At 40.2% G+C, this 26,871-nt stretch overlaps 1 protein-coding gene across 1 annotated transcript in view; it reads right to left on the minus strand.

Annotated features, from left to right (window-relative positions):
* Positions 1-26,871, minus strand: part of dcc (DCC netrin 1 receptor) — a 167,741-nt gene that overhangs the window by 115,265 nt on the left and 25,605 nt on the right. Inside the window, exons 7-8 of the mRNA XM_070851028.1 lie at positions 11,774-11,928; positions 10,291-10,411 (exon numbers count right to left, since the gene is read on the minus strand). Of these exons, the coding sequence (XP_070707129.1) occupies positions 10,291-10,411; positions 11,774-11,928 (276 nt within the window). The remainder of the gene's footprint in view (positions 1-10,290; positions 10,412-11,773; positions 11,929-26,871) is intronic.

Below are 26,871 nucleotides of genomic sequence, written 5' to 3' on the forward strand. Positions count from 1 at the left end.
GAGGGAAGAAAAGGTGGATAAGGAGTAAGGAATATAGATTATGATGAGGTGTAGAAGACGGGAGGGGTAGGAAGAGGAAGAAAAAGAGAGAAAGGAAACTAATAGGAGAAATAAATGCAGAGGAAAAAAGAGGGAGGGGGAAGAAGGTGAAGGAAGGGAGGAAGTTTTGATACTTTGAAGGAAATCACCTAGACACGTACATGTACTGACATCAATTACAATTACAAATTACAAATAAGTATTATTTCCCAAGGCTGCCCAGAGGTAATGTGGGGAAATGTGTGGCCTTCACAGATGGACAAAGTAGCTGAAGCACAAACTAGCTGTGCCAAAAAGATGTTAATGAAATCCCCCACACCCTGTGGGGATGATAGGTGCACCACATCAGAGAGCACTGCTGCCGCATGTGTCGTTCAGGAGGATATGCATAACTTTTGCTTCATTTTGATGGATTTGTCAACACACCTCCCACTGATCAAAATGAAAACAAATCAGCTCAAATCTATCTGCTGAAGACAAATCAATACTTATGTGATTAATCACGTATTAACTGTTATTAACTGGCAGATAAACACAGATAAATCAAAGTGGGTTGTAGTGTGCTATGAAGTACCTGTTAGGTGTTGAGATATTGATAAATTGTGGGGTTACAATAAAATGTTATCAATTAAAGAAATGGTGGAAGCCAAAGCTCCCACCTTCACAGGCCACTTCCAATACAAGCATGCTGATGGTGAATGCAGCATCATAGCAGACTTATGGATCAGTGTAGACATTCCACTGGATTTACACACAGAGGAGGACAAATACACACATACTTAGGTTTGACACAAATCAGTGGACAAACCAAAGAAACAATTACTTATGGAAAAGCGAGGCGTGTGAGGTTTGGCACGTTTTTTTGTGTTCGGGTGAAATAAAATTGGTCGGATTGTCAGAACAACACAAACACACACACACACACACACACACACACACACACACACACACACACACACACACACACACACACAAGAACCTTCTTCTTTCTTTTGCTCTGAGGCAAACACTTATTATGTATCTCTACCTGTCACACACACACACACACACACACACACACACACACTCATCTGGTCCTCACAGGATAGAGGATGGGAGAGGAGAGGAGGCTACCATCACCATGGCAACAGACAGAGACTCCCACACCACCCTCCTACACACACACTCTGTAGAGTGGGGGTAGAGTAAAGTGTGTGTGTATGTGTGGGTGTAGGGGGGGAGAGAGAGAGAGAGAGAGAGAGAGAGAGAGAGAGAGAGAGAGACAGAGCGGAGGTGATGAAGTAAACGCATTTCTCTGTGTGTGAGAGATAAAGTGTGTGTGTGTGTGTGTGTGTGCGTGTGATGGGTTTGCTAAGGTCAGACGCTCACTGTGGAATACAAATCTGTCATGGCTGACACACTTCCTCCTCTCTCTCTCTACCTCTCTCTCTTACTCGCCCTGCCCTTCGCTTGACCCTCCCGTCTCTCACTCTCTCTTTTCTCTTCTTCTTTCTCTCTCTCTCTCTCTCTCCACCCAGCCATACCCTTCCTCTATCTTTTCTCTTCCAGTGTCCACAGAATTGTGTTGGGCAATTCTATTTGATCTCTTATCCCGTTTTTATATTGTTCTCTTTTCTTCCCCCTTCTCCTCCCCTCTTTCTCTCTCTTTCCATTCATCCTGATCCTCCTTCTACCTTGTCTCTTCCAGCAGCCTGAAAATGATCGGGGATGAGTATCTCTCTATTTCTCTCTTTTTTGCAGATGTCACCTTACTTCCATTAGGGGTGTTGCTATATATCTTATAATGTAACATGAGAAGAGAGCAATAAGAAAAGAACCATCACCATCTTATTATGTGTCATCACATATTGTTTTCTTCCTTTGATTTTCTTCATTGGTTTGTTTATTCTATAATACACTAATTGTCCAATATACAATATACATCCATCCATTACATATATCCATTATCCAACCACAGGCCCAACACACAAAGACAACCACTCAAGCTCACACCAATTTAGAGTCACCAGTTAACGTGTCTTTGGACTGTGGGAGGAAGCCGGAGAACCCGGAGATAACCTACGCAAACACTGGGAGAACATGACAAGTCCACACAGAAAGACCCCAGGTTCAAACCTGGTTTCGGACCTAGAGGCAACAGTGCTAACCACCGCACCACCGTGTTGCTCATACAATATACACTGTTCCTGACATATAAGAACCATGTTGATGAGACTATTGATTGTTTGATTGATTGATTATTTACTGCACATGAGGCTTAGTTTTCATAGTGTACACTTTCAATTATAAAACTTTCACCCATGTGTGATTTTTGTGATGTGTGACAGTTAAATATGCAAAGTTTATTTAATGTGTATTCAGCATCCTCTTCAGAACCACAGACAGCAAACATTAAGGGGCTCTTAACATGCATGCATCTACTTTGGGAAATCTTAGAAATTTAAGAACGTTTATGACATTTCTCCTGTATGAATGATGTGTGAATGGGTGAATGAGGATGTCATGTAAAGCGCTTTGAGTAGTTGAAATAACTAGAAAGGCGCTATACAAATACAGACCATTTACCATCAGACCATTACACATTCTTGAACTGTTAATGGAAATAAAAACACCTTAGGGTAAGCTCTCTCACAACCCAGAACTAACAATGATGTGGGTGAACACTCTGTTCTGGTGCTGCTAGACCTCAACGCAGCATTTGATACTGTAGATCACAGCATCCTGTTTGAGAGGCTCAAGCAGTGGGTGGATGGGTGTTCTGATGACATCCAGTTGTCTGTCTCTTTTAAACCTGATGAGCCTGACAAACTGGCTGTGTTGAACAACGGTCTTTCTACCATTAAGGACTGGATGGCAAACAACTTTTTACCGTGAAATGCAAACAAGACTGAGGCCCTTATCATAGCCTCAGATAGCATAGCCTCCAAGGTTGCCCAGTGTATTGGCCCCCTCTATTCAGCTGTTCATAGAAATCTTGGTGCTATATTCAATCTTGCAATGTTTTTTGATCAACACATCAGATCATTGACCAGGACATGTTTGTTTCATTTAAGAAACATTGCTAAACTTAGCCCTGCATGGTCAGGAACCAGAGTACATCTCTGAGCTGCTTCATCCATACATCACCAGTAGGTCCCTGAAATCCTCTGACCAGGGTTTACTGACAGTCCCCCGCACTCGACTAAAAACAAAAGCTGATTGGCGACATTGTAGAACACCCCTCCTGTAGACACAAAACACTTATTTGAACTGGTCTTTTCCTCGCCTCCTGCTGTCGAGCGTTTCTGAGTTATGATTGAATGATGTGAAAAGTGCCATACTAAATAAACTTTACTCACTTACTGACTTTTAAAGAAAACTGTTCTGTGCAGGGCAACCATTCAGTAGGATCATTTACCATCATTTATTAGATATGTTTTTTCTAACATATACAACATTTATTTATACTTGAAGCAGGTTTATATGTAAGTAATGTATTTATCTACATGCCTGTATGTAATAGTATTTTTACTCATGATTACTCACTATCACATGAAATGTGGTAGTTATTTTGTACCCCATGGATCACAAGAGGAGTAGTTGTTGCTCTGGTAACAACTAATAGGGGTCCAAACAAATCAATAATAAATAAACAAATGTACCTGTTTAAATCCTTTGGTTGACTACTAGCATCAATCCAGACCATGTGTTTATGTTTACTCATGTAAAATAATGCGCTCCCCTTGGTGAGCACAAATGGTTGTCAGTAGGTGTCCCCTATTATCTCATTACTGCTGTTTAATATTTCAGAACTGTGTCAAATTGCTTCCAATTTTTTGTTATTTCAAAGTAATTACTAAGTAAATTAACCATTTAATTTCATTAAAAAACACAACAGAAGGTGGACTGAGTCTGACACAGTGTGACCCAGTTGTGTCTCCCTCTGAACTAAGCTGAAACACAGAAACAAGCAAAACAAATAGTGTGTCTACAGTACCATATGTAAAAATAAACACATGTCCCACTTGTCTGCCAGTAAACAGTACATACAACTGTACATGTCAGAAAAAGGTGTTTTCCACTGGGGATTCTCTTCCTTCTGTGGCTAACCGTGGCTAACAGCAACCCCAATTGCCATGGCAACATTTGAGACTGTCCTCCCAAGAAAGGCAACACCATTAGTATGTACCCCAAAACATAATACGTTTTCACTCAAGTCATAATATGTTTCTCTCAAGTGGTCACAGCAAATATGACAGGAGCGAAGGAGGAACTGAGGTGACACAGTTGCAGAGATCATCACGTGTTATCACATCATAACAACGATGTATTTTCCAGTTTGTAACAGTTTATGTAAGCAAAGATAAATGATATCATGCAGCTGACAGATTATAAAATAGCTGCCTTCCAGTTCCCATACTCCCAAGCCATTATGCCAGAAAAAGATTTAATATGTCCCAATACATAAAATGTGAAATGCGGTATGCCAAAAATGTCCAAGTATGTCCAGTGGTATTCTGCAGCATGCAAGCCAGCATGCTTTTCCATCTATCCTATCATACATCACAATCTCAGCATACATCACATCAACTGAGCTGAGTGAGCGCAGACAGATGACTGGACATGACATGGCAACAGACAGATAGACAAGAGGGTCAAAGTTGAAGATGCAATGTTATGAAAGGCTGCTTTTGGAATGTCATACTAACCTTCTCCCTGCGACCTACTCAAACACCACCAGTAGTGAAGCGTAGAGTGCAGTTATAATGCATCCACAGACCAGGTGGGTAGGATCATAGAAATTAAACATGCCCCTCCAACAGCTGTGCACAGTAGTGCCTGATGATTGATTAATAAAATCTCCAGACACGCAGACAGGATCGGTCAGGATCTAATGTTAAGTAATGTTCTGTGTTCCTCTGCACATCCAGTCTTATCAAGTTACTATTATATTACTATTCAACTACTATAACTCTGAAATGCACTCCATACTCAATTTGACATTGTACTTAGCATGTCATTCCAAACAGTATGCCTAAACTGTATGCATGCTGCATGCAAAAATATTAAAATAAAGTCAAAAGAAACCATTTAAAATGTAGATCGCAGGGATTGTGTTGTTCCAACACATTTCTGGGCTTCTGTGCCCTGAAAGTGCCAGTGCAAGTTTTAAGTTGCACACAATGTTTGATGTTTTTGCCAAATGTAAATCATTTTATCATCAAACAACTTCATCGAGAGGAACCAGAAGCTGGTGAAAATGAAGAAGTGGAGGCAGGTGTCGAGAGAGCAAGAGTGAAAGAGAGAGAGAGAGAGAGAGCATCGGGGAAGGCCACCTGTCACTGCTTTTACTAAAAATGTCTTTGCCCCACGAATACATAACAAATATCTCAAGTATCCTCAGCAGCAAAAGTTCTCTGGTGCAATGAACGCTGTTTTTGGGTTTCAAAAAAATCTATTGATCTATGTTTGAATGTATTCTACTTAAAATCCTCCTAAAAGGTAGAGCTAATGTATCAGGTCTCTGGCAATGAAACTAAACACAATCATAGGTTTAGTATATTGATAATGCAGCAATCTACTATAGCATTAGTTATAATAGCATGACTGTGGAAAGCAAGATAACCAATTTCAATTTCTTTTTTTAATCGTAACACCACATAATCTGTGTTCTGTGATTGATCAAGACACAAATGTATCAGCCCAACAGACGGACAACTGTCAAATGTTCTTGAAGCAATTCAGGGCAATCAGTCAACACAATGGTTAAACAGCATGAGAGGTCCATGACAGAGATAAATAAAATGAAAACAAGACAAGTGAGGACAGTCAAAGAACAAAATCACTAGAGAGTGGTTTTCTATCATGGATGACAACAGGAGTATAAAGCATTGTGTGAGGCACATTCACACATTCACTGAAAGACAGCAAGCTGACGAGCTGCTGCGAACAAAAAGGTTGAGCTACTCAAAGAGGGAGGAAGAAAGGCAGGAAACAAAAAAGGAAACACGAACATGGATGGACAGAAGGAAGGACAGAAACAATTAAAGAGCAAAGGAAGCAATTAGAAAAAGAAGAGAGAGGCCAATTAAAGTCCTGAACATAGCAGACAACAAGGGCACGTGGAATAAAACAAAAATGAACCAAGGGACCAAGTAACAAAAGAACTGAACAACAGAGGAAATTATGATGGAAACAAGCGCAAGGAAACAGTGAAAGGATGAAAGAAACAAAGGATAAGGAAGGACAAGGACAGACAGAGGGAAAGAAAGAATAATGGACAGGTGATTAGTTAGATAGAGTGATAGAATGTTTGCAGATGTTTGGATGAATAATATTAAAAATGTGTTTATATCATTTTCCAGATCTTTGCCCTGAATTCAGTCACCCTGTCTAATTTTGTGACTGATGAAAGAAAGGTAAAAAAAAAAGAGCAGAAGGACAGGAGAGGAGGGAAGATGACTAGATAGATGGACTCTAATTGAGGAGGCAAAGAGAAAAGGCATCATATAAAAGAGGCAGGGGGTTTAGGAGAAGGACAAGGTGAGACCAATGATAGGTATCAGATCATGGTCTGGGCTTTAAACCCTGATCCAGCTTTCACATCAAATCCAGGACAGGATTTAACTGAGACCACACTGCAGAGGGGGCGAGAGGGGACTGAGGAGACTGTAAAACAGAGGGAGGAAGATGGGGGGGGTAATGTATTTCATGTATGAAATATTAACATTAACACAAAAAAATACACACCATCAACCTCTCTCTATCGTTCTCTCTCACATTGACTTATTGAACACTAATTAGTGATTAGAACAAAATAGCTTGGTTCACTGCGAAAGAAAAACGACAACTAAAAAAATAAGAACAAATACATGTCAATGTTCCTACAAGCACATCCTCTGTTTGGGAGGGGGTTATTTTGCCACATCACCAAGTGACTGATATATCTGTCCTGTCGACGCCATTTTTCAGTTGTCCCAGACGCTGTGGTAGCCTTTGTCATAGAAGCAGTTGGCTTCATGTTTGATCACTGATATAAATAGATGATAAAAGTGCTATTCCTCTAAGCTGACATACAACAACCTTTGCAGCTCAAAGCAGCCTTTTAGCCTCTTTTAGCTTCTAGTGACACCTTAACAGTTTAGATTCAGTCTTACAGCTCTCATCAACCTCATTTCCTGCTCAAGAGACAAAGTCAAGACGTAATAGTGGTCAAAACAAGTCAGCACTGTTTGATTTACATTATCTGATGAACGTGACTGGCTGTGCTTGTGAGGGCGCCAGCGACAATGAAGACCCAGAGTGTGAAGTCAAAAAGCAGCACGACCTGCATGTGTTCTGCATTAATGAGAACACTCAGCCAGTGTGTGTCTACATGTGTTCATTGGTATTTTACCTGAGTGAAAGATGTATTTGTGTTGGAGAGGTTTTAAGTACGTAACACAAAACCATTGTGTCTGTGTGTGTGTGTGTGTGTGTGTGTGTGTGTGTGTGTGTGTGTGTGTGTGAGTATGTGAAGAGACACTCAAAGGATCAAGAGGCCTGGCATTGTCCAGGGTAACAAGGTGGTAAGCTGAGAATCACACATACAGACACACACACACACACATACACACACATACCTGCTGCGATTTCTCATGGGAATGTCTGATTGGCCGCTGTGAGCCTGCTGGGATGCTTGGTTCCCGTGGCGATCGTAACCAAGCGATAACACCAACCATCTGACCCTCTTAATGTCTGTGTGTGTCTGTGTGTGTGTGTGTGTGTATGCTTGTGTTGCCATCTGTGCTGCTGGCTCAGGGGGGAAGCAACACACTGAACAGTGATTAAAGCAGAGACAAAGAAAGAACGAAAGAAAGAAAGATTGAAGACACACAGGTGACAGAATTAATAACATAATAACTAACATTTCCTTCATTCTGCCCGTCAGTCAGTTAGCATGTTGGTTAGTTTGTCAGTCACTAAGTTAGTTAGTCACAAAGTTACTGGTTAGCTTTAAATGGACAGCACATCAGTTATTCCTTACTTAGCTGATTTGTTCGCTGCCTAGTGTGCCAGTTTGTTAGGTCAGTCAGTTAGCTATTTGGTCTGTCAGTCACACAGTTAGGTACGAAGTATGTTTGTGAGCTAGGTAGATAACTAATATATCAGTTATTTAGTTAGTTAGTGAGCTGGGTGGTTAGTTAGGTGGTCTGTTACTTTTCTGGTGAGTCAATCACACAGTTGATGAGCTAGTCACTTATCTAGGAAGTATGTAGGCTATGTAGATAACTAGTTTAACAAGTTTTGACAGTGCTGCTTTGTGTTCTTGAATATCCTCCCGCTCCTCCTGCTCCTGCTTTTAATGTGAAACACTCAAGGGAAGCCTTGATTTGCCAATTGGCAGCAAACAATGGCAAACAAATGACTGGAGATGGATATCACTGAATTTGGATCATCCAGGTTTCACATAAAGAGGATCCAATAATATAACACAGCAGCAATAATACCAAGTGAGAATGCACGCCCTTTTTTATCTTTACACGCACACGCACACACAAACAAACTGTGCACATGCACACACACACACACACAGACACAGACACACACAAAAAGCCATGGGTCCTTTAGATGCAAAGTGATTCTATTGTGCTGACTCAGATGTTTTGTAGACTGGCTGAGCTGTTCACATCTTCATGTGTGTGTGTGTGTGTGTGTGTGTGTGTAATGGCTGTCAGACCACATGACTAATAATAACTAACCCTGACCAACAACACAACAAAACAATACAGCATCGATACAGCACGGTGCTCATTTAGTGAATTGTTCATTAGAGTAAATGGACAGTAACACTGGGTCTTGCTTTAGGCCGGGACTACTATGTGACGAACCACTGGGAAAAAATCCTGGAAATCAAGGATGAATTTAAATCCAAAATCAAAACAGCAACAAAACTAAGATGGTGATTTTGAAAATGCTAATCTCAACTTTACTAAACAGCAGTACACAAACCACTGAATGACCTAAGAGTGGCAACATCCACTTGTTATATAGAGTTTCTAAGGAGAGCAGGACACATCCTCCCAGGACAGGCTCAGAGAACAACTGCTCCATGTTCGAGCTCAAGTATTAAGTCAGGATTCACCGAGCGCTTTGAGAAAGGTAAACCCTCAAGTTAAGAAAACTATCTCAAATTCTCTTTATGTCCTCCTTTGTCACCTGATATCGCTCCACTGTGGCAGAGTGGAGAAAGTTCCAGTTGTGTCAGACATCTGTGAGAGCGAACAGAATCCACCACGGAATAAAGACATTTTTTTGTAATTATCACTTTTAATTATGACTTTGGCCATTATGAATGCTGTAACTTGGATTTATGAATTCATTAACTTTGATTTATGATTCCTGTAACATGTAATCATTAGGTCCATAACTTGTAATAGGATTTCCAGAACTAGACTCATGATCTTGACCTCCATAACTCATGAATATTACTGCACACATGGCACGTAGCTATGACTTCAGTAACTTAACTTATGATGTTAACTCAGGAGATATACAGTAGATGATTAAACAGGGCCTAGGATTTTAGAATTTTAAAGTTTTGCTGTTTAATTAAAGAATGAGCGTAAAAATGAGTAATTTGTGGTATTACTATAATAATAGTTTGTTTGTTATTTCTTTTATTTAGTGCTATGTATCATTTGTGGAAATACGCCAAATGTTTGTCCTTTGATAAATGTAATTTAACTGTCTGATTGCTATGTAGATTGCAACTTATGCATTACAGTGCAATAGAAACATACACAGAACTATTGTACACACATTTCTGTATTGTTACATTTGGGACTTGGTGGTTCTCATGTTATCATCATGAAATCATCACTTGCACAGAACTATGGATGCATGTTCAGTGGCTAAATGTTTCTGTATGTACGGTAATGAACAGATTGAAAAACCACTGAAGCTGATTTCAGTCCATCAGACACTGAAATCAGAATCAAATAGAACTGAGTTTAGACATCAGACTAACTCACTAACACTTCTTGATTTACAAGATTCACTACTGCACCACAAAAACAAGAAAAATAAAAATGAGAGGCCAAAACTGACCACAGAAAGTTGGAAATCAAGTGATGTCACTTGGAGTGCAGCGAGATCAGAGAAGAATGAAGAATGACAGAAATGAAGACAACAGGTAATGACAGCAGGATGTGTTTATCGATGAGCAGCAGCAGGGAAATCACATGTATCAGCTGTGTGTGTGTGTGTGTGTGTGTGTGTGTGTGTTCTTACCTGGCTCTCTGAGCAACAGCTGAGCCATCGCCTGTGAGCTGCCAGCTGAGTTTTCAGCTACACACTGATAAAAGCCTTCATCTGACTTCACCAAACCCAAAATCTGCAGGTTACTGCCGTCCTGGAGAATCAACACAAGCACATAAATAAATCAATTAGTAAAACCTTTCACATGTGTAACAGAGGCTGCTTTAGACCGTTAATCAAGCATGACAAAGCAAGACAAAAATGTAAGAATGAGAGGGCATATGTGTGTGTTATAACAGATAATGGGATCACAGATTGCGTAATATCCAGTAATATATCAGATTAAGAAAGCAGACAGTTGCGTTAGATGCAGGTCTCAGCAGTCTGGTCTTATTCTAAATGATACCTACTAACATGTGACTACAGGTTTCCAGGAGTGGTGCTGTATGATTTCAACTGTTTGTGTTTCAAACAAACAACCAAAACCATTTCATTTACCTCCGCTGTGATTTTTCGAAGAGCTGGAAGCTTTAATATTGTAAAGTGACTCTAATGTCAGAAGATGCTATCTGAAGTTACACCACGTAACAAGCAAATCATCACTTGCACGGAGCTATGAATGCGTGTTCATGTTGGTTAATGCCCAGACAGTAAAAACACCATCCGTCAGACGGTGAATGAAGCAGAACTGAGTTTAGACTTCAGACTAACTCAGACCCTGCGTATAATCTGAATTTCCCATTACGTTTTATGAAAACAGGACCTATTGATTTACAAGACTCACTGCTGCAACACAATGCAAGAAAAATAAAAATGAAAATTGGAATTCATCCTTAAGAGGGCAGCTCAATCATTAGAGCTTCAAATTAAAAACTACATTTTGCATTGTGGTTTTGAGAGTCCAGATTTCCTCCTCTATCCTTTCTTTCACATTAACACTTCCTGGAAAGGGAGGGATTATGCTCTTTGAGCTTCTGTCAAGCTTTTATTGTGAAATATCCATGCAGAAAACACACTGCATGTGTCACACACACTAGTAGTACACTGATACTAATAATTAAACAGTACACTGTACTGAACAGTGTACTGTTTAATTATTAGCACACTGTTGGACTAATTTAGTGACAGAACACAGTATTTGTGTTTCAAAAGGAATCACAGAACAGAATGTATGAATGTATTAATATAACAGATGAACATGAAGCGTGAAGTTTTGGATTAACGGCAAACAGCATCAATAACAAATAAAGTCAGAGAATCAGAGAATAGTGCAGTGAGTGATGTATGTATATATGTAATATACCCAGGCTGCCTGTGGATGTATGGCTAAGAGGTAATACAGGGACGTTTGATAATGATGATGTTTTATTCACACTGCTATAATTTTATTGATAAGACTGTTGTGTTACTTTTTATCTGAGTGACTGCTTTTTGGCTTATATACGTTGTTTAGTTATTTTTGTACCAACACAGAGAATAAATACACGTGTATAGTTGCTGGGTTCTGCTTGCTCACCACTATCTGGAAGTAGTCACTGGGAATGACTTCCTCCCCGTTTTTCATCCAGCGGACTGTCAGCGGTGGGCTTCCCGTCACGGCGCACTCCAGCTCGATGTCGGTAGACTCGTAGGCGTACGTGTTGGTCGGGTAGTTCAGAAACTGAGGAGGCACTGCAGAAACACACAGAAAAACACAGCACATAAACAACAGAGGAGCACCTGAACAGCCCCCACCTCTGAAACACTGAATCAGTTCCGGTGTTGTTACTGCGAGTGTTGTTGTTCGGTGTCGTTGTTCAGCACTTTTATTTTCCCTCAGGACTGTGTTTCACATTAGCAAGTTTCTGTAAAGACCTTGGTTAATTACAAACTAACACAATTACAAACTGGGTCCTCTGCTTATTACTGAAGAGCTGAATGAGTCTGATCTCATTAGCCTCCATGGATCATTACACACTCATCTCCTCATCCTTTGACGAGTTCAGTTATTTATCTGGGGATTGTGCTAATTTTGCAGACAGACAGTCTACATTTAAACCTTAGGTAACATGTAAACTAGTGAACCACAGCAGTGACCGTTTGCAGCAGATTAACCACGTGTGTTGGTGTTTGATTGATCATCAGGACATTGGGTCAGGACATGGATGGCCAGTGTTTCTGTGCTCTTCTGTTACTGTTGATGTGAGCAAAATAAGTCAGCAGATTTCAAAAGGACTTCTTTAGAAGGTTTTAAACACAACTGAAGCATGTATTCATTATGTTTATAACAATATGATTTAGCCACGCCCCCACTCCTCTGCAGGAAAGTGTGTGGTCGGTGCAGGTTTAATTTGCAAAATAATGCACACCTAGAATATTTCCACTGAATGAAATGATGCAGCCATACAAATGTGTAAACGTCCACATACAGCTGCAATGAAGAGCTGGAACAACATGACACACACACACGTGTCATATGTTATATATGGTACTGTGGTCCGCACAGAGATGTGGAATAGGATCATTTTTCCAGCTTGATGACAGCCCTAATAAATATTTTTATGTGCACATGTCATGAGTAGTGACAATCCCACTATTATCTCTGACACTGTAGTTTCTATCAGCTCTACAAGTGTTCAAGAGCTTTTACAATGCAAAACTGTATTTCTAATTAAGTGTGACAATCTAGAATCATTTAGAAATCTAGCGTGACTGCTTTTAATGGATGGATTACCTCGTGCTGTCTATGCAATGCTGTTGGACATCATTTTAGATGAGACACTATAGGCAAAAAACATTGTTTTTTCATGCACCATTCAATTTTGAGATTTGGGGCTATTTTTCTTCCATGACATGTCTTATTTCAGACGAGTGGAAAGAAAATGTCCAAAATACACATTGCATGTTTTAGGTTGCACCTTATGCTCTTATACCTAGAACATGTGCAGCACGGTGTGTTGTACTGATTTTACAGCCCATGATCTTAGTGTTATTTCAGCATGTAGTTTTCTTCAACACTATGAGCTCTTCTTGTCTTTCTGATGTTTTGATGTTGCTGTTTTCACAGTTTTAAATTATTGCATGCAACTTGTATGGCATTTTTGGCAAAACATGATTTCATGTTTTTAACGATGAGAGCTTATTCAAGGCTCAACATGTCTACATTTCCATGATGTGATAAGCATGTTTAAGTGCCTGTTTCGGCACATATATCATGTTTTAAGCATGTTTTCAGACTGTTTAGAATCACTGAAATCAAGAGTCTGAATTGAGTCTCATCAGTGACAAGAGTTAAGTCGATGAGCTGTGAAGTGAAGGGAGCAGTAGACAGACTCAAACATGTTCAGGTGGAAGCTGCTGCTAAACTGTCTACCAGTTTTCTGTGTAGGAAACGGGGAGATTGGCTGCCTCGTTTCAGCTCTGCTGTCGTTGAACGTAGCCTTTGAAAATGTGGCATCAGCTTGTGACTGTGAGAGCAAAGACAGAAGCCATTTTGAGCCTGAACACAGGCAAGGACGAAGCCTGAAGGGCCCCGTGTAGCACAGAGTGCCACAGCGACACTGTCAGCGCTCCAAGGAAGCACACATTCTCCCTGTCAGCAAACACACACACACACACACCCACGGATGTCCTGTAACTGTCAACAAACACACGCACAATACAGGCCAAAGAAAGACATAGATGGAGGGAGATTGACAAAAATAAAGAAGAAATATGAATAGAGGATAGAGAAGGGGGAAAAAGAAGAAAGGAAGGAATGAACAAACAAGCAAATGAAGGAAGGTAAAGGAAGGACAAATGCAAGAAGAATAGAGAAAGAGACATGGGAGCACAAGAGGAAAGAGACAATAACAGGATGGACAGAATGGAAAAGAAAGTAAGGGACATAAGAAAGGCAGCAACAATGAAGATAGGTGGTTGGAGAAATAAAAAAGAGGATGTGTTGGGAATAGAGAAAAGAAAAATGGATGAAAGAGGGAAAAGAAATACAAAAAGAGGAAAGGCAGAAACTTAGTAGAGGAGGTAAGTTGTGTATGTGCGTCTCCCATCGATACTTCATTATCTGGAGGTGTAACTTCATCACTTCAGTAATGCTCTAATTAAGAGCTAATGATTTCCTTTAAACTCTGGGCTGTTGCAACTACAACTACTCCGTGATACACAAACAACACAGACTGCTGCTACACAAGTGCAGGAATTAGTCTGGGACACTAAACACCAGACACAAGAGAATGCATCTTAACCCACCATGATCCTCCACAGCTGAAAGTTGCAGTTGGTGCTTAAGTGTATTATCTACAAATACAAAGTCCAACCTGTTTTTACACAAGTTCAGCTGTGTCCAAATTCCATACTAAAACTCACAGTATACAGCATGCTCCACTCGGCACTCCACTGTGATAGTATACTGCTTTTACAAACCAGTGTTCTTTACTGTTTTGTATTAACAGGAAATGATGCAATACATGTGCAATCATACATCAGTGAGGCTTTGACTTTGGGATGTCACTGCCACCTTCCAGCTGCAACCCAGTTTCGTTTCATCTGGTGGCTTCATACAGGGCGTCACAAGGGAAGGGTTTTGCTTGGCCGATGAGTTGACTTGCTCACATTGTTAATTTGGTCACTTTTCATATACATAAGTACATAAGTAAAAGAAAAAAAAGGCTATGTTTCTGTCCCTTAAGTATATCTTTTGCAGGTATTTACTATTTGATTGTGCTGTAACCTATAGATAAAAAGATAAAGTGAAAATGAAAGATGAGCATCTCATCATCTGTGGTGTTAAAGACACTTCTGACCAGTTGATCTGGCCTGGTGCTAATGAAGTTGATATGGTGATGGGACACAGCAGTCTGGAAGCACCAGGGAGGAAGGAAAGGTGGTAGTGTCCTGCATGGCCTGGGAACTCTATGAGTTATGGGCTGACCATCAGCAACTCAGAGCAGTGTATAAAATAGCCTCTGTGAGAGCTCTATCTGATTAAAGCATTATTTGCAGTCTATTTGAGGATAAAGTAAAGGCTAGGATATTAGAGAGGAACTGAACAATGACCAACATACTGTGATTCTCTTGTTTTCAGTCTATGGAGAACAGATTTAAATACTATGGCAATTCTGCTGTATTACATGACGTAAAAACATGCTGCCACTTTCTATCTAGCTAGCCTTTATTGACCTTTAAAACCTGGTTGGTCAATGGGTGTTTTTTCTAACTGGTAGAAAAAGCCAAACTCCTCCAATCCAAGTGCCCTTTGTCCATATTCTCAAAAGTAAGAAAAAGATGAGGAGGAAAACCTTTGTTTTTTCCTATTCATTAATCACCCTTGTTAGTATGGGAGACGCCTGCTCTGCAGCCCGTTAGCCAGCAGCTTCTGGCATGTTTGGGGAATTCTCTGAGTGTCCACTGATTGTTGGCTGCTTTTTTTCCTGCAGAGCTGTGAGTTTAACACTGATTACATGGTCATCTGAGGAGGCGTGTTAACCAAAGTTAATCCCAGGCAGTTCTTTGTGATACAGCAACAGGTATGACGCCGAGATAATGTGATGCGTCTTCCTGCTGGAAAGAGCTGAGAGCAGCCATTCATATGATAATGAGACACATCAACAACCAGCTGACCTCCACCAGACACAACAAATCTGACTACACCTTGTCTGGATACACACACTCTCACCTGGATTGTCACTGAGGACTGAGATAATGTTTTAGAATGTTCAGTTAAATAATAGAAAGTTAATGCAATGCAATCCGATGAAGCAAACACTATTTTAAAACAATAAGGAAAGAATGTGCTGTTGTGATTTTGCTATTTCTCTCTCTCTCTCTCTCACACACACACACACACACACACACACACACACAGTATCAGTAATGGTCCCTCTCAATAGCTGCACCATAATAACTTCCACTCGCCATTCAAATGGAAATCAGCTCAATCATTCATTTCAATGAACATCTGCTCTGTGTGTGTGTGTGTGTGTGTGTGTGTGTGTGTGTGTGTGTGTGTGTGTGTGTGTGTGTGTGTGTGTGTGTGTGTGTGTGTGTGTGTGTGTGCGTGCGTGCGTGTGTGAGAGAGAGAGAGAGACGATACGACCCAATGAAGGACATCTCACACACACTCAGTTAAACTCTCTTCGTGCAAACAGAAACTCGTTAGCAGCCTCTTTATGTCTGCACTTAACCACCAATTATCTGTCATTAAGTGCATCCATGGAGATTCACTACACACACACACACACCTTATCATTCACTCTGTGGACAATGTGTCTAAAATAGTTAAGGCTGTAGAGCCACAATCATTCAAGAGTGAAGGCTTGAGCTTCAGAGGGCTGGACCACAACTTTGTAGCAGCTGGTTGCTGGTGGACAGGGGCCAAAAATGTTTTGCAAAATGTCTTTTAATTTTGCAAAACATTTTTGGCCCCTGTCCACCTTCATTATTAAAGTTATGTCGTGTGTGTACCAGGTGTTTCATAATGTATTTCTACAGAAAAATAAACCCATACCATATATCTATAATAAACCTATATTTCCTTGTCAAAGAGGTACTCCAGCAATTTACTATAATTTCTCTTTTACATGTTTCGGTCACGCTAAAGTTGCTTAAAAAAAAGATATTCAAAGGGTCACTCCAGAGAGAGACAGATTAACAAAGGAATGGTCAGGACAGATATTTTAATTTTTAGTTTTGGTATGGGTGTAACTCCAAAAACTCTCATTTCCCATAATTTCCCATAATGCAATAATTGCATTATTTTACTGAACCCTTGCTGCCTGTTAAAGCCATGTTTTCTCAGACATGACCAAGGTCCTCCAGAGCCATAGAAGACATTATACAGCTATTTTCACAGACTGAGTAGTATTCTTCATGATGAGTAAATGGACCTTTACCTTATGTATAAAGTGAGTGCCCATTTATTATACTGTGCCAATATGTTATATACTTTAGATATTGTCAAATATTATATCAAATAAAGATACTGAATGGATTGAACGCCGTTCTTCTGACTAATGGACAACCTACTCTACCTCTGAGCCACAGCTCAACAGTGTCTACTGTATGTTACTCTAACATCCATTTATTCAGTTTTGAGCAACTCAATCCTTGTCAGTGAAATATACTGGGTTTCAAACTCGGAAAGTGACACTGAAAAATGGCTCTTAAACTTTGCTGCGTCATGTCTCAGTAGAGTCAAAGGGAAGAGGTTCATTTCAGCACGAACAGAGGACTGCTCATTTCAGGAATCAAACTGTTCACACTGATAGCTGCTGACATTTTTCTCTGTGAACATTCATTTGCGACAGAACTACTGAGTGAGCACAAAACAAATGTGAACGATAATCAATCTGCAAATCAAGGTCTGGAGGAGATCTGTGAGTGCAGAACAAGTTTACAGAGTAATGAGGAAAAAACTGATAGCATCCCCAAGACCGCTAAATCATCAGTATGTTGTTGGTTCTGTCCAATACTTCCATGCTGTGGCTCTGACAGTAAACACAACTACATAGAGGAGTAATTATAGAATGTATGTATACTGAATGTCTACTGCAGAAATTAATTGGATACGAAAAAAAATAAATGTTATGAATTGTAACTCCAGATGACTGCAGCAGGGCCATCACATTCTCACTCTTAACTCACTCCTAACCTGCAATGTCTGATTAGACTTTGCTTGCTGAGTAATGCACAGGAAAGGATGAACTCAGGTGACTGCTCTCATGGTAACAACAGTCAGATGAGCTTTGTCATCAGGGTAACATTAATAAACATGTGGTAACAGATGCAGTTTGGTTGGGCTGAAGCTCTAAAAGTAGTTGGCTAGATTTTGAAAAAGATGATGGTATGGGTTAAAATAGGTGCATTATATAACATAGTGACATCTGACCCATTCAACCACTCCAACCTCCCCCCTACATGGACTTTTCTTGCTCTTTATGTTATGTCACCAGACTTGACATGTCAAAACATGACAGCAGAGGGGCACATCCAGAAAGAATGCTAAAGGGGGTACCTACAGTGTCACAGTTTATACCAGGGTTATTCAACTAAAATTCCAAAAGGTCCAGTCAGAGGAAATGTATTAAAGCAAAGGTCCAGAACATCTTAATGTCCAACCTGAGTTAGTGTGATATATGCTGATGTAGCCTAGTAGTTGTATCAACGTCTGCATGTAAACAATAACTGACAAATCAAATAGATTCAGTATGATTCAAAAACATTCTGACGATATTTATTGTCATTTAACATTAAAGTAAACAGACACATTATTCTGTAGATAGGTGAAACGTTCTTGTCTCATTAAGTGAAAGAAGGGCTGCATTTAGAAATAAGAAATAAATAAAATTTGTTTTTGAATAACTGTGCGTCTTAAAATAAAGTTCACAACTTGAGAGAAATAAAGTTTAGCAGCAGCTTTTACCTTTTTCTTTAACTGTCACATCTTGACTGAACAGTCAGCCAACTTTACAATATATAGATCTCAAATCCACGTAGCGTCATGTGGGTTGGCTTCACTCAAATGCAGTTGGTCTATGCGTTTCCTGATCTCGTCAAATTTAAAATCCCCATATAATTCATTGATAATAGGTCCGGGTCCGTATAGGATGGCATCTGGGTCCAGATCCGGACCGTGGTCTGCCAGTTGGTGACCTATGGTTTATACCGTAGGGCAGCTGACAAAGGTGCCATATTTGACACAGTGACTGAGTTGGCAGGACACAGCAGTGCTTTGGGTGAAACTGAAAAACAGGCTTTCATTTATTTATTCTTTTTTTTTAAAGATCTGCCCTGGATATCTGTGAGTCAATAAAAGCTAATTCTTTACGTGCTACTGTGATCCTCCTCTGACCCATCGCTGACAAAAAACAAGTCAAAACTAATTTCTGAACAGAATTAAGGTGAAATGATTTTTCATCACAAAGACCGCAGAGAGAAGAGTGATTGCAAAAGCACGGAAGGTCAAAACACCAGGGACTGAATTGTAAATTGTGGACAGGCCTTTACTAACTTTATCTACAGAGAGAACTAGTCTTTCATTTGAAATTTGAACACAGACGGGTTATTTCTTCAATACATTTTTCCTGTTGTCTGCTCTGCTCCTACCTTAGTTAGCTGTTGATACTGTTTTCTCCTCCATGTTTACCTGTTATCTTGATGAATTCAGTATAATGTACTTTTTCCCCTTTATTTTATTCTTTATTTCATTATTTTAGATTTCCACACAGCAAATTCCATCAGTACAGCAGAGTCAAGTTATTTACCGCTCAGCTGCTTTAAATCTCTCTCTTGAACACAAAGACAGCTTAACTAATTGAATCTGATAACTTTTTACGTTATTTTGCAGTTGTGTCAGTCACTGTTGACTTTCTCTCATATTTCTGTTGTTTATTCATTTATAGTTTATCTGATAGGGGCAGCTACAATATACATGGACAAACTGGAAAACAACTATCCAAGTATGGATGCAGCCACCTCAGCTGGGCCACGACAGGCCCTGGCCGGTGGATCTTCACCAGGCTGCTGCTGCTGCTGGACACTGGGCCAAAATGAAATCCCCCTCACTAACATAGAGAACATGGCGCCCTAACCTTATCAGGACAGGGGGCGGGGCGGGGGGGGATCATAGTGGCTGGAAGTTGGCTTGGAACTTAAGATGCTTTTGGTTGGGGGAGGCAGTTGGGAGTGGCTGCATCTGTATCATAGCGTTCACACTGACACACTTTTAAAAACATTACATTTAAGAAGTAGATGAGTACATGTTTGTTGTTGAATTAACCAGGTTTTGATTGCAGTGATCAGGTTGCAGTATAGTATAGTATAGTAAATAAAACCTCTATAATTTATTTTAGTACATGTAATGGTTTTTCATGCATCCTGTCAATTTGTCTGTAATGGGATTGGCTGTGGGGTGGGAGCTACAATAGAAGCGAGTGGCTGAACGAGCAGCAGCTACAAGCAGAGCTCACAGAACATCGAGTGGGACAGAAGATGAGAAATGCAGTAAATTATTATTACATGGTGTAAGTTGCCATTTGTAAATGATAGCGCTGTAGAAACTAGACTGCTTTTTAAGACTGAAGACAAGTGAAAAGCTGTGAGTGTGTCTGCACTGTAAGTATTGCAGTATGTATGTAATAGTTGATGTATAGTTTCTTCTTTCCTGGCTTAGCCGTCACAGTCAGTGCCACATTAGTACATTGTGTCAATAACTGCAAGTACTTAGTTTCTTTTACTTCTGCAGTTTTTGTTTCTCGGATTGTTTGTGTTGTTAACTGCTATAAAATGTTAATTCCAATAGAAAATATATACCAAAAGGTTAAAGGGGAATGAATAAAAATAATGAATGATAACTTTCTTTAGTTTATTCTACATGAAAGGTCAGCAGGCTGCTATTTTCTTGGTTTATCACCACTATTACCTTTAGCGTGCATTTTATTTTTCATATTAGAATTTTCTTCCTTTTAATTAGTGCAGTGCCATTTGTAGTGCGTGCCAGTTGGAAGGACAGATTGCTTGGCATCTAGCATTTCTGCTTTCAGCAGGCTCGCCTGTTCAGAGCATGTGGCTGATCAGAACACATGTCCATTTGGCCCCACAAAGTGCTCCTTGCAGGGTTATCAGGAACTGCTCATCTTTAACACTTTGCACTTGATACTGCATTCCCTTGGGTCCTTAGCAATAAAGCCAAGGGTGAAGCCGATTGGATGAGCAGTTGTCAAGACTATGAAAGGACAGACGCACAAAAACACACAGAAAATCCTTCCATTTTGATGAAACTAGATAGATTTGTGATTTAGATATTGGGGTGAATATAGTTAAGTCTTGCAGTGATAAAAGATGGACAGTTATGCTTCTTCCTCAGCTGCAGCTCACAGCAGGAAGACTTCCAGCTGGTTGCTATGACAGCAGTTTAATGGGCAGCAGCGGTCGTCATCAATGCCGGATGACACAGTAGATGTGAATAATGTCGAATTAGCTCAGTGCAGCCCCCGCTGACCGACAGCCCTGACCCAAGTCCTGTCAGATCAGTACAGTTGTGTTCCTGCTGGGAGACACAGCCGGACCGAGACACCTGGGGCCGACCTCACCTGTCCGTCCCAGCTGGTGCTGTCTGTACGGGCGGACAGGTGAAGCCAGCGTGAAGATAATCTCTCAAGACAAAGAGGCAGGGTGGAGGAGAGAGGACACTCGCAAACAGTCACATCATAGCAAAGAAAGAATCTGAGAGACTGAGAGAGAGCAGTGCAAGGCCAAAGGTCAAACAAATTGCAACCTGAGGCATGAGGGGTTAAAGTGTAGAGGTTGGTAAGGAAAGAGGGGAAGAAGGAAGGAAAGAAAAAGCACTGTAAAATCAGCTAGCACATTGTGCTAAAAGGGTAGAACACATCAGAATAACTTGTAATTCTAAAATCACCTCCCACCAGCAGTGAGTACTATTTTACATAATACCAATTCCCACACAAAAGAACACACAGATGGAAGGATTAAGGACGGCAATGAGAAAGAAACGGAGAGCGATCTGATCAGTGGTAAGGAACGGGAATCTCCCAAGATTCATTACAAACATCCAAACAATCTGCAGCAGCAAGAGAGGCGATGACAGATGGTAGAAATGAGCAGATGTCTGTAACTAATCACCCCATACTTTTCACTTTCATGAGATAAGTGCTTTTTTCCAGAATAAGGTGAGGAAGGTGTTGCTCCTCAAGGTCACACGTGGCCGGTAAGATCTGAGCATCAGCTGTTAACTTTAAGCTCGAACACAGTGTGATGGGTGGTAAACACGGAGCAGGTCAGTTAAGTCCTTTCTTTTCCCCTCTGTGACTTGATTGAGTTCAAATCCTGGATTACAAAGCTTAAGAGACAAAGGCAGGTCAAGATGATTTGATTTTGTCGGCAGGGCGCATTAAAAACGTGCAATCAGGCAGAAAGAAATGAACAGCAGCAGCAGCAGCAGCAGCAGCAGCAGCAGCAGCAGCAGCAGCGCACTGGACAGACCGAGACAGATTAAACAGTCTAAATGTGACCAAAGAGCAGGCGTCGTTTTAATCTGTAACACCAGACTGTTCATAAAGAGATGCTGATTAACTGAGGTGAAGAAAGAAAGAAGATATTTAGAAACAAAGGAAGAAGAAGAAGAAATGAAGATGTGCTGTAAAAGATCTTAGTTATTAGCTTTACTATTAACTGACAGATAATACAGCTTTGTTGCCAGAAGAGCGGCTAACGAATATCCTTAATTTGATTCTATCTTCAAATTCTAAAAGAACAGACATTGAATTGTGAAAATCAATATTAATTGTGAGGAAAAACAAAAGATCAAAAGAGTCCCGGGCTGCTGCACTGAATACACAGCATGACGGACTTGAGTCACAAAACATCACTTTCAATGACTGAAAATCAAATGTAGGTCAACCTGCAACATTATGTCTCCACTATAATCAATGATCCTGGATACACCAGGCTCGACAGCAGCTACAAGCGTAAGCAGCAGTAAGGCCAGTCTTCCATTATGTAGCAATGTTGATAGGCCTAGTCAGTTTAGCAAAACCCGGGAATGTGCTTAATGTTTTTTTTGCAAACGTTTTTCTGCATTTAACATGCCCATGTTGAATGTTAAAATGATCTTTTTTTGCAATATCCGCACATGGCAACTACTGAATGGTTGGGAAAGGTTGGGTGAAGAATGTGAATGTAGGCTCCATATGGTTAGCGATGGGCAACAAAAGCACTTGGCTAAGGTTACAGACACATTAGTAGTAGGTCTGTGATGGATGTGAAGTGCATATAAGCTGGATGTAGTACGTGCCCATCCACCACCAATTGCTTTCAAGGCTCTGTACATGATCACAAGAACCTTCAACTGGATTCTGAAATTTATGGGAAGCCATTGAAAAAAAAAATCAATATTGGTGTTACATAGAACCTTTTGGAGGACTTGGTCAAAAGCAGCATTTTTGGCCACTTGGAAGCAGTCCAGGAATTTCTCACTAAGGCAGGTGAAAAGGGAACTGCAGTAGTCAAGAAGGAAATAAATGTGTGAATAATCATCCATCTCAGGTAGAGACAAAAAGAACCCGAGTTTAGCAACGTTCCTCAGCTGGTAGAAGGTAGAAACAGGAACAAAACAAACCATTTATATACTGGTCAAGAGAGAGACGGAATGAGGGAGTCTCAAGTGTTTTGGATCTGATAATGATGAATAATGGAAACAGAAAAGGAGGGTTTCAACATTAGGAAAATACAGGCCATACTCATTTTCAGTCTACTGGCAAGTCACACAAGTTGTTCAAAGCACCAGGTTTCAATTTCAGACCTTTTAAATATTCACAGCAGTTTAAGGTGAACACCTGTGTAACACCAGTCAAGCCTTACCTTGTGATGCAAACTGATTATTCCTAATCCAAAATCATTGAATATGAACCTCACATAAATATATACTTTTAGGTGAATTGCCAAAGCACCATGGAAAGTCATGCTACATTAGCTACTCACAGTTTTAGTTCGCACTTGATGTACCGACAACATCACTGGATTAGATACGAAGGGAAATATCTGACCATAGCGATTATGAGCCAGCAGCTGAAGTTACAAGGAGCATCAAGTGTCATCATAATCATGGTTTTAATTTGATACAAATGTCACCGCACAAATCTTTATAGTGTATTTCTATACAACCTCTGGTATAAATGCATTATTATATCTGCCTCCTCCATTTCTCCAGTGTCATAGACTCACTGCTCAAGAGCAGATATATCAAGGCCAAAGTGACATCAAACAGATCCAGTTGTGACTCAGTTTTTCCCCCACAGGCACCAAAAAGTTGCCTTAATCTAATCAAATTAAATGCTTCTTCAAAAAATGCTTTTTATAACTTCAAACCTACTTAAGGAAGAAAATGTGAAAGGAGGGACGAGTGGAAAAATAGGAAAGGAAAGGAAGAAGAAAAAGAAAGAAAGATGAGGGCGCTCGGGAAGCTAACTAGGATCTGGCTGCTAACATGTGTGCTCTTTTCTGTTTTTTACACCTGTTCAATCAAACTGTAAATCAGATAGCTTTGGAGCTGTTGGAAGGAGGGTTGTTTAAACTTGAGCTAGCTGAGTTTCCTTCTGCTTTCAGTTTTCCTGCTCAGATAAGCAGGACCTTCCGCTGTACTGAACACACACAGACGAAAACTGAATCAAATCTGGTAGGATCATTACTGTGAGGTGGCAGCTAACAGTCTCTTATACTTTATATTACACTTTTACACAACACCTGACTGACTGTTGTCTTTATTGCCAAGTGCCTTTAATTATCTATCTATTCATCCCTCTGTTCCCTGAAGGATACATAAATAAACTAAATCAAATTCAATTGAAGTTAAATTATATCAAAAGTAGTTTTTATCCAATATGGAGCAACAGAGAAAACAGGTCAGTGAGTGGTGAGCAGTTTAGGCGGATTACTTTTGGTGGTCTTGGCTGGACCACTGGACATATTGACGGACTTAAATCCTCCGTCTGTATTAGTGAAGACGCCCCCTCTCTACAGGAGCTCTGTGACCTGCCCACTCGCTCTGCTCTCTCTCTTTCATGTCTTTCAGTCTTTTTGGGCGAGCAGTGGCGGGCCGGCCGGTGGCTCAGCAGGGGAGTTTGGCAGCTTGTTAAATGTTTTCTAAAACACCCACAGTAATTCACAGAGCCTGTAATTAATCAGGAGAGAAGCCCCGCAGCCACAACTAGTCTGTGTGTGTTTTACTGTGTGTGTGTGTGTGTGTGTGTGTGTTTTTATGCCGTTTTTCCTGGAGAGGGGACTCATGATTCCACAGTGAATTGAGACAATCACAGCAGACCACGGAGACTAAATCTGTGTTTTACTGCTGTGAATTTATGTGTGTGTGTGTGTGTGAGAGAGATCAACTCAGTGAATTTTCTGGTGCATTAACAATGTTTCAATTAAAGACAAGCCATTCTCATTTTCAGCACAAGCATATAAAGGTCCACTTTAGTTGTGGTTGCACCACAGGACGACATTACTTCATTCATGGTTTATATTTTGGATGTCACACTTTGAAGTAACTGAACAACACCTCCAAATAAAATTATATAATTTTATAATAAATAATTATATAATTATATCATACATAAATACACAACAGCTTGATTAAAGTTAACCTGAACGACACTGTCACTGTACAGTTCTTTTTTGACCAAATATTAATAACAGAAGGTGAAGGTGAAGTCTTTAATAAAGTCTGTGTAAAGAAAAATGCAGAGGTTCTTTTCTGAACACATCATACATGTTAGAAAATGACAGCTGAAAACACGTGAAAAGACTGAACTATGTGGTACTTCATTGTTGAGTTAGTCTGCTTCTGTCACCATTTTTGTGCTCAGGACTATTTGGGGCTGGGCTGAAATGGTGACTCCATGACGCAGTCTAACACAGCTATGTAACAGAGACCCTCTTGCGAGAGCCGTCTTGCACTCTGGAGGGGTTACTGTGGCAACTAAGATAGCAGTTTAGCAGCTTGCGGCTTGCTAGCTGCCAGCGGAACTGTGAAAGACTAAAAAAAATCAGAAGAAAAAAAAAAAGCAGATTAAATGTGACAGAGGAGGAGGGAGACAATAAACAGCAGCTATCAGTCTGAGTGAAATCACGGTTTCAAGACAGTCTTTCTGGTCTTAGTGCCTTCAGAGGACCAGCCCCCAACATTTCAAAAACAAGAATGCTCCTCATTTATTCCTGATTTTTAAACCTTATAGTACAGTTGGCATTTATTTAATGGTTCAAATTCAGCTGGGCAGTTAATAACACAAACTTACAACACATATCTATTATTGCTTTACATGGATTTCAAACCTGTGACTCTCTGGAGAACACAAATACTCTTAAATTGGTGCAAATTGGAATGACAATTTGAATTTTGTGCATTTTATGGCCCTTCAGTACAATGTCGAGTTGACTGAGTGTTTCTGTAGTACCCACAGCTCCAACAATGTAAGACATCTCCACTCCAGCTTATCTCATTGGATCAATATTTGGTCAGTTAAACTTTCATTCATATCATATCCAACATCTCTACCATGCAACATTAGCAATCTTACCTTTATACGCCTTTATAATACATTATAACAACACCTCTACTACTGCAATGCATCCATCTATCCACTGTCTTATCCTTCAAGGCCAGTCTCAGCTGACATTAGAGGTACACCCTGGGCTGGTTGCCAGTCAATCGCAGGGCCGACACAAAGAGACAACCACTCACTCTCACACCTCCGGGCAATTTAGAGTCACCAATTAACCTGCATGTCTTTGGACTGTGGGAGGAAGCCGAAGTACCTTCTGGAGTGAAACCACAGAAACACAGGGAGAACAAAAGTGCTGCCCACTACTGCAATATAACTTCCACAGTAAGACTGTAAAAACACTTTACAAACATTGTAATAAGGGTTTTCATGGGTCCAAACCCTACTGGACCTGATAATATTAAAAAATATATATATTAACACGTTTTTGCCCAAGATATTACATACTATCTGAGCATGTGCGATGATGGGTCATGGGCCTATTTCATGGACACGACAAACCCAGTAATTAAAATTGTGAGTAAAGATACTGTTCTACTGCTAAAGATGTTAATCGTGTCAG

Source organism: Pempheris klunzingeri, chromosome 19, assembly GCF_042242105.1.
Source record: "Pempheris klunzingeri isolate RE-2024b chromosome 19, fPemKlu1.hap1, whole genome shotgun sequence".
Lineage (NCBI taxonomy): Eukaryota > Metazoa > Chordata > Actinopteri > Acropomatiformes > Pempheridae > Pempheris > Pempheris klunzingeri.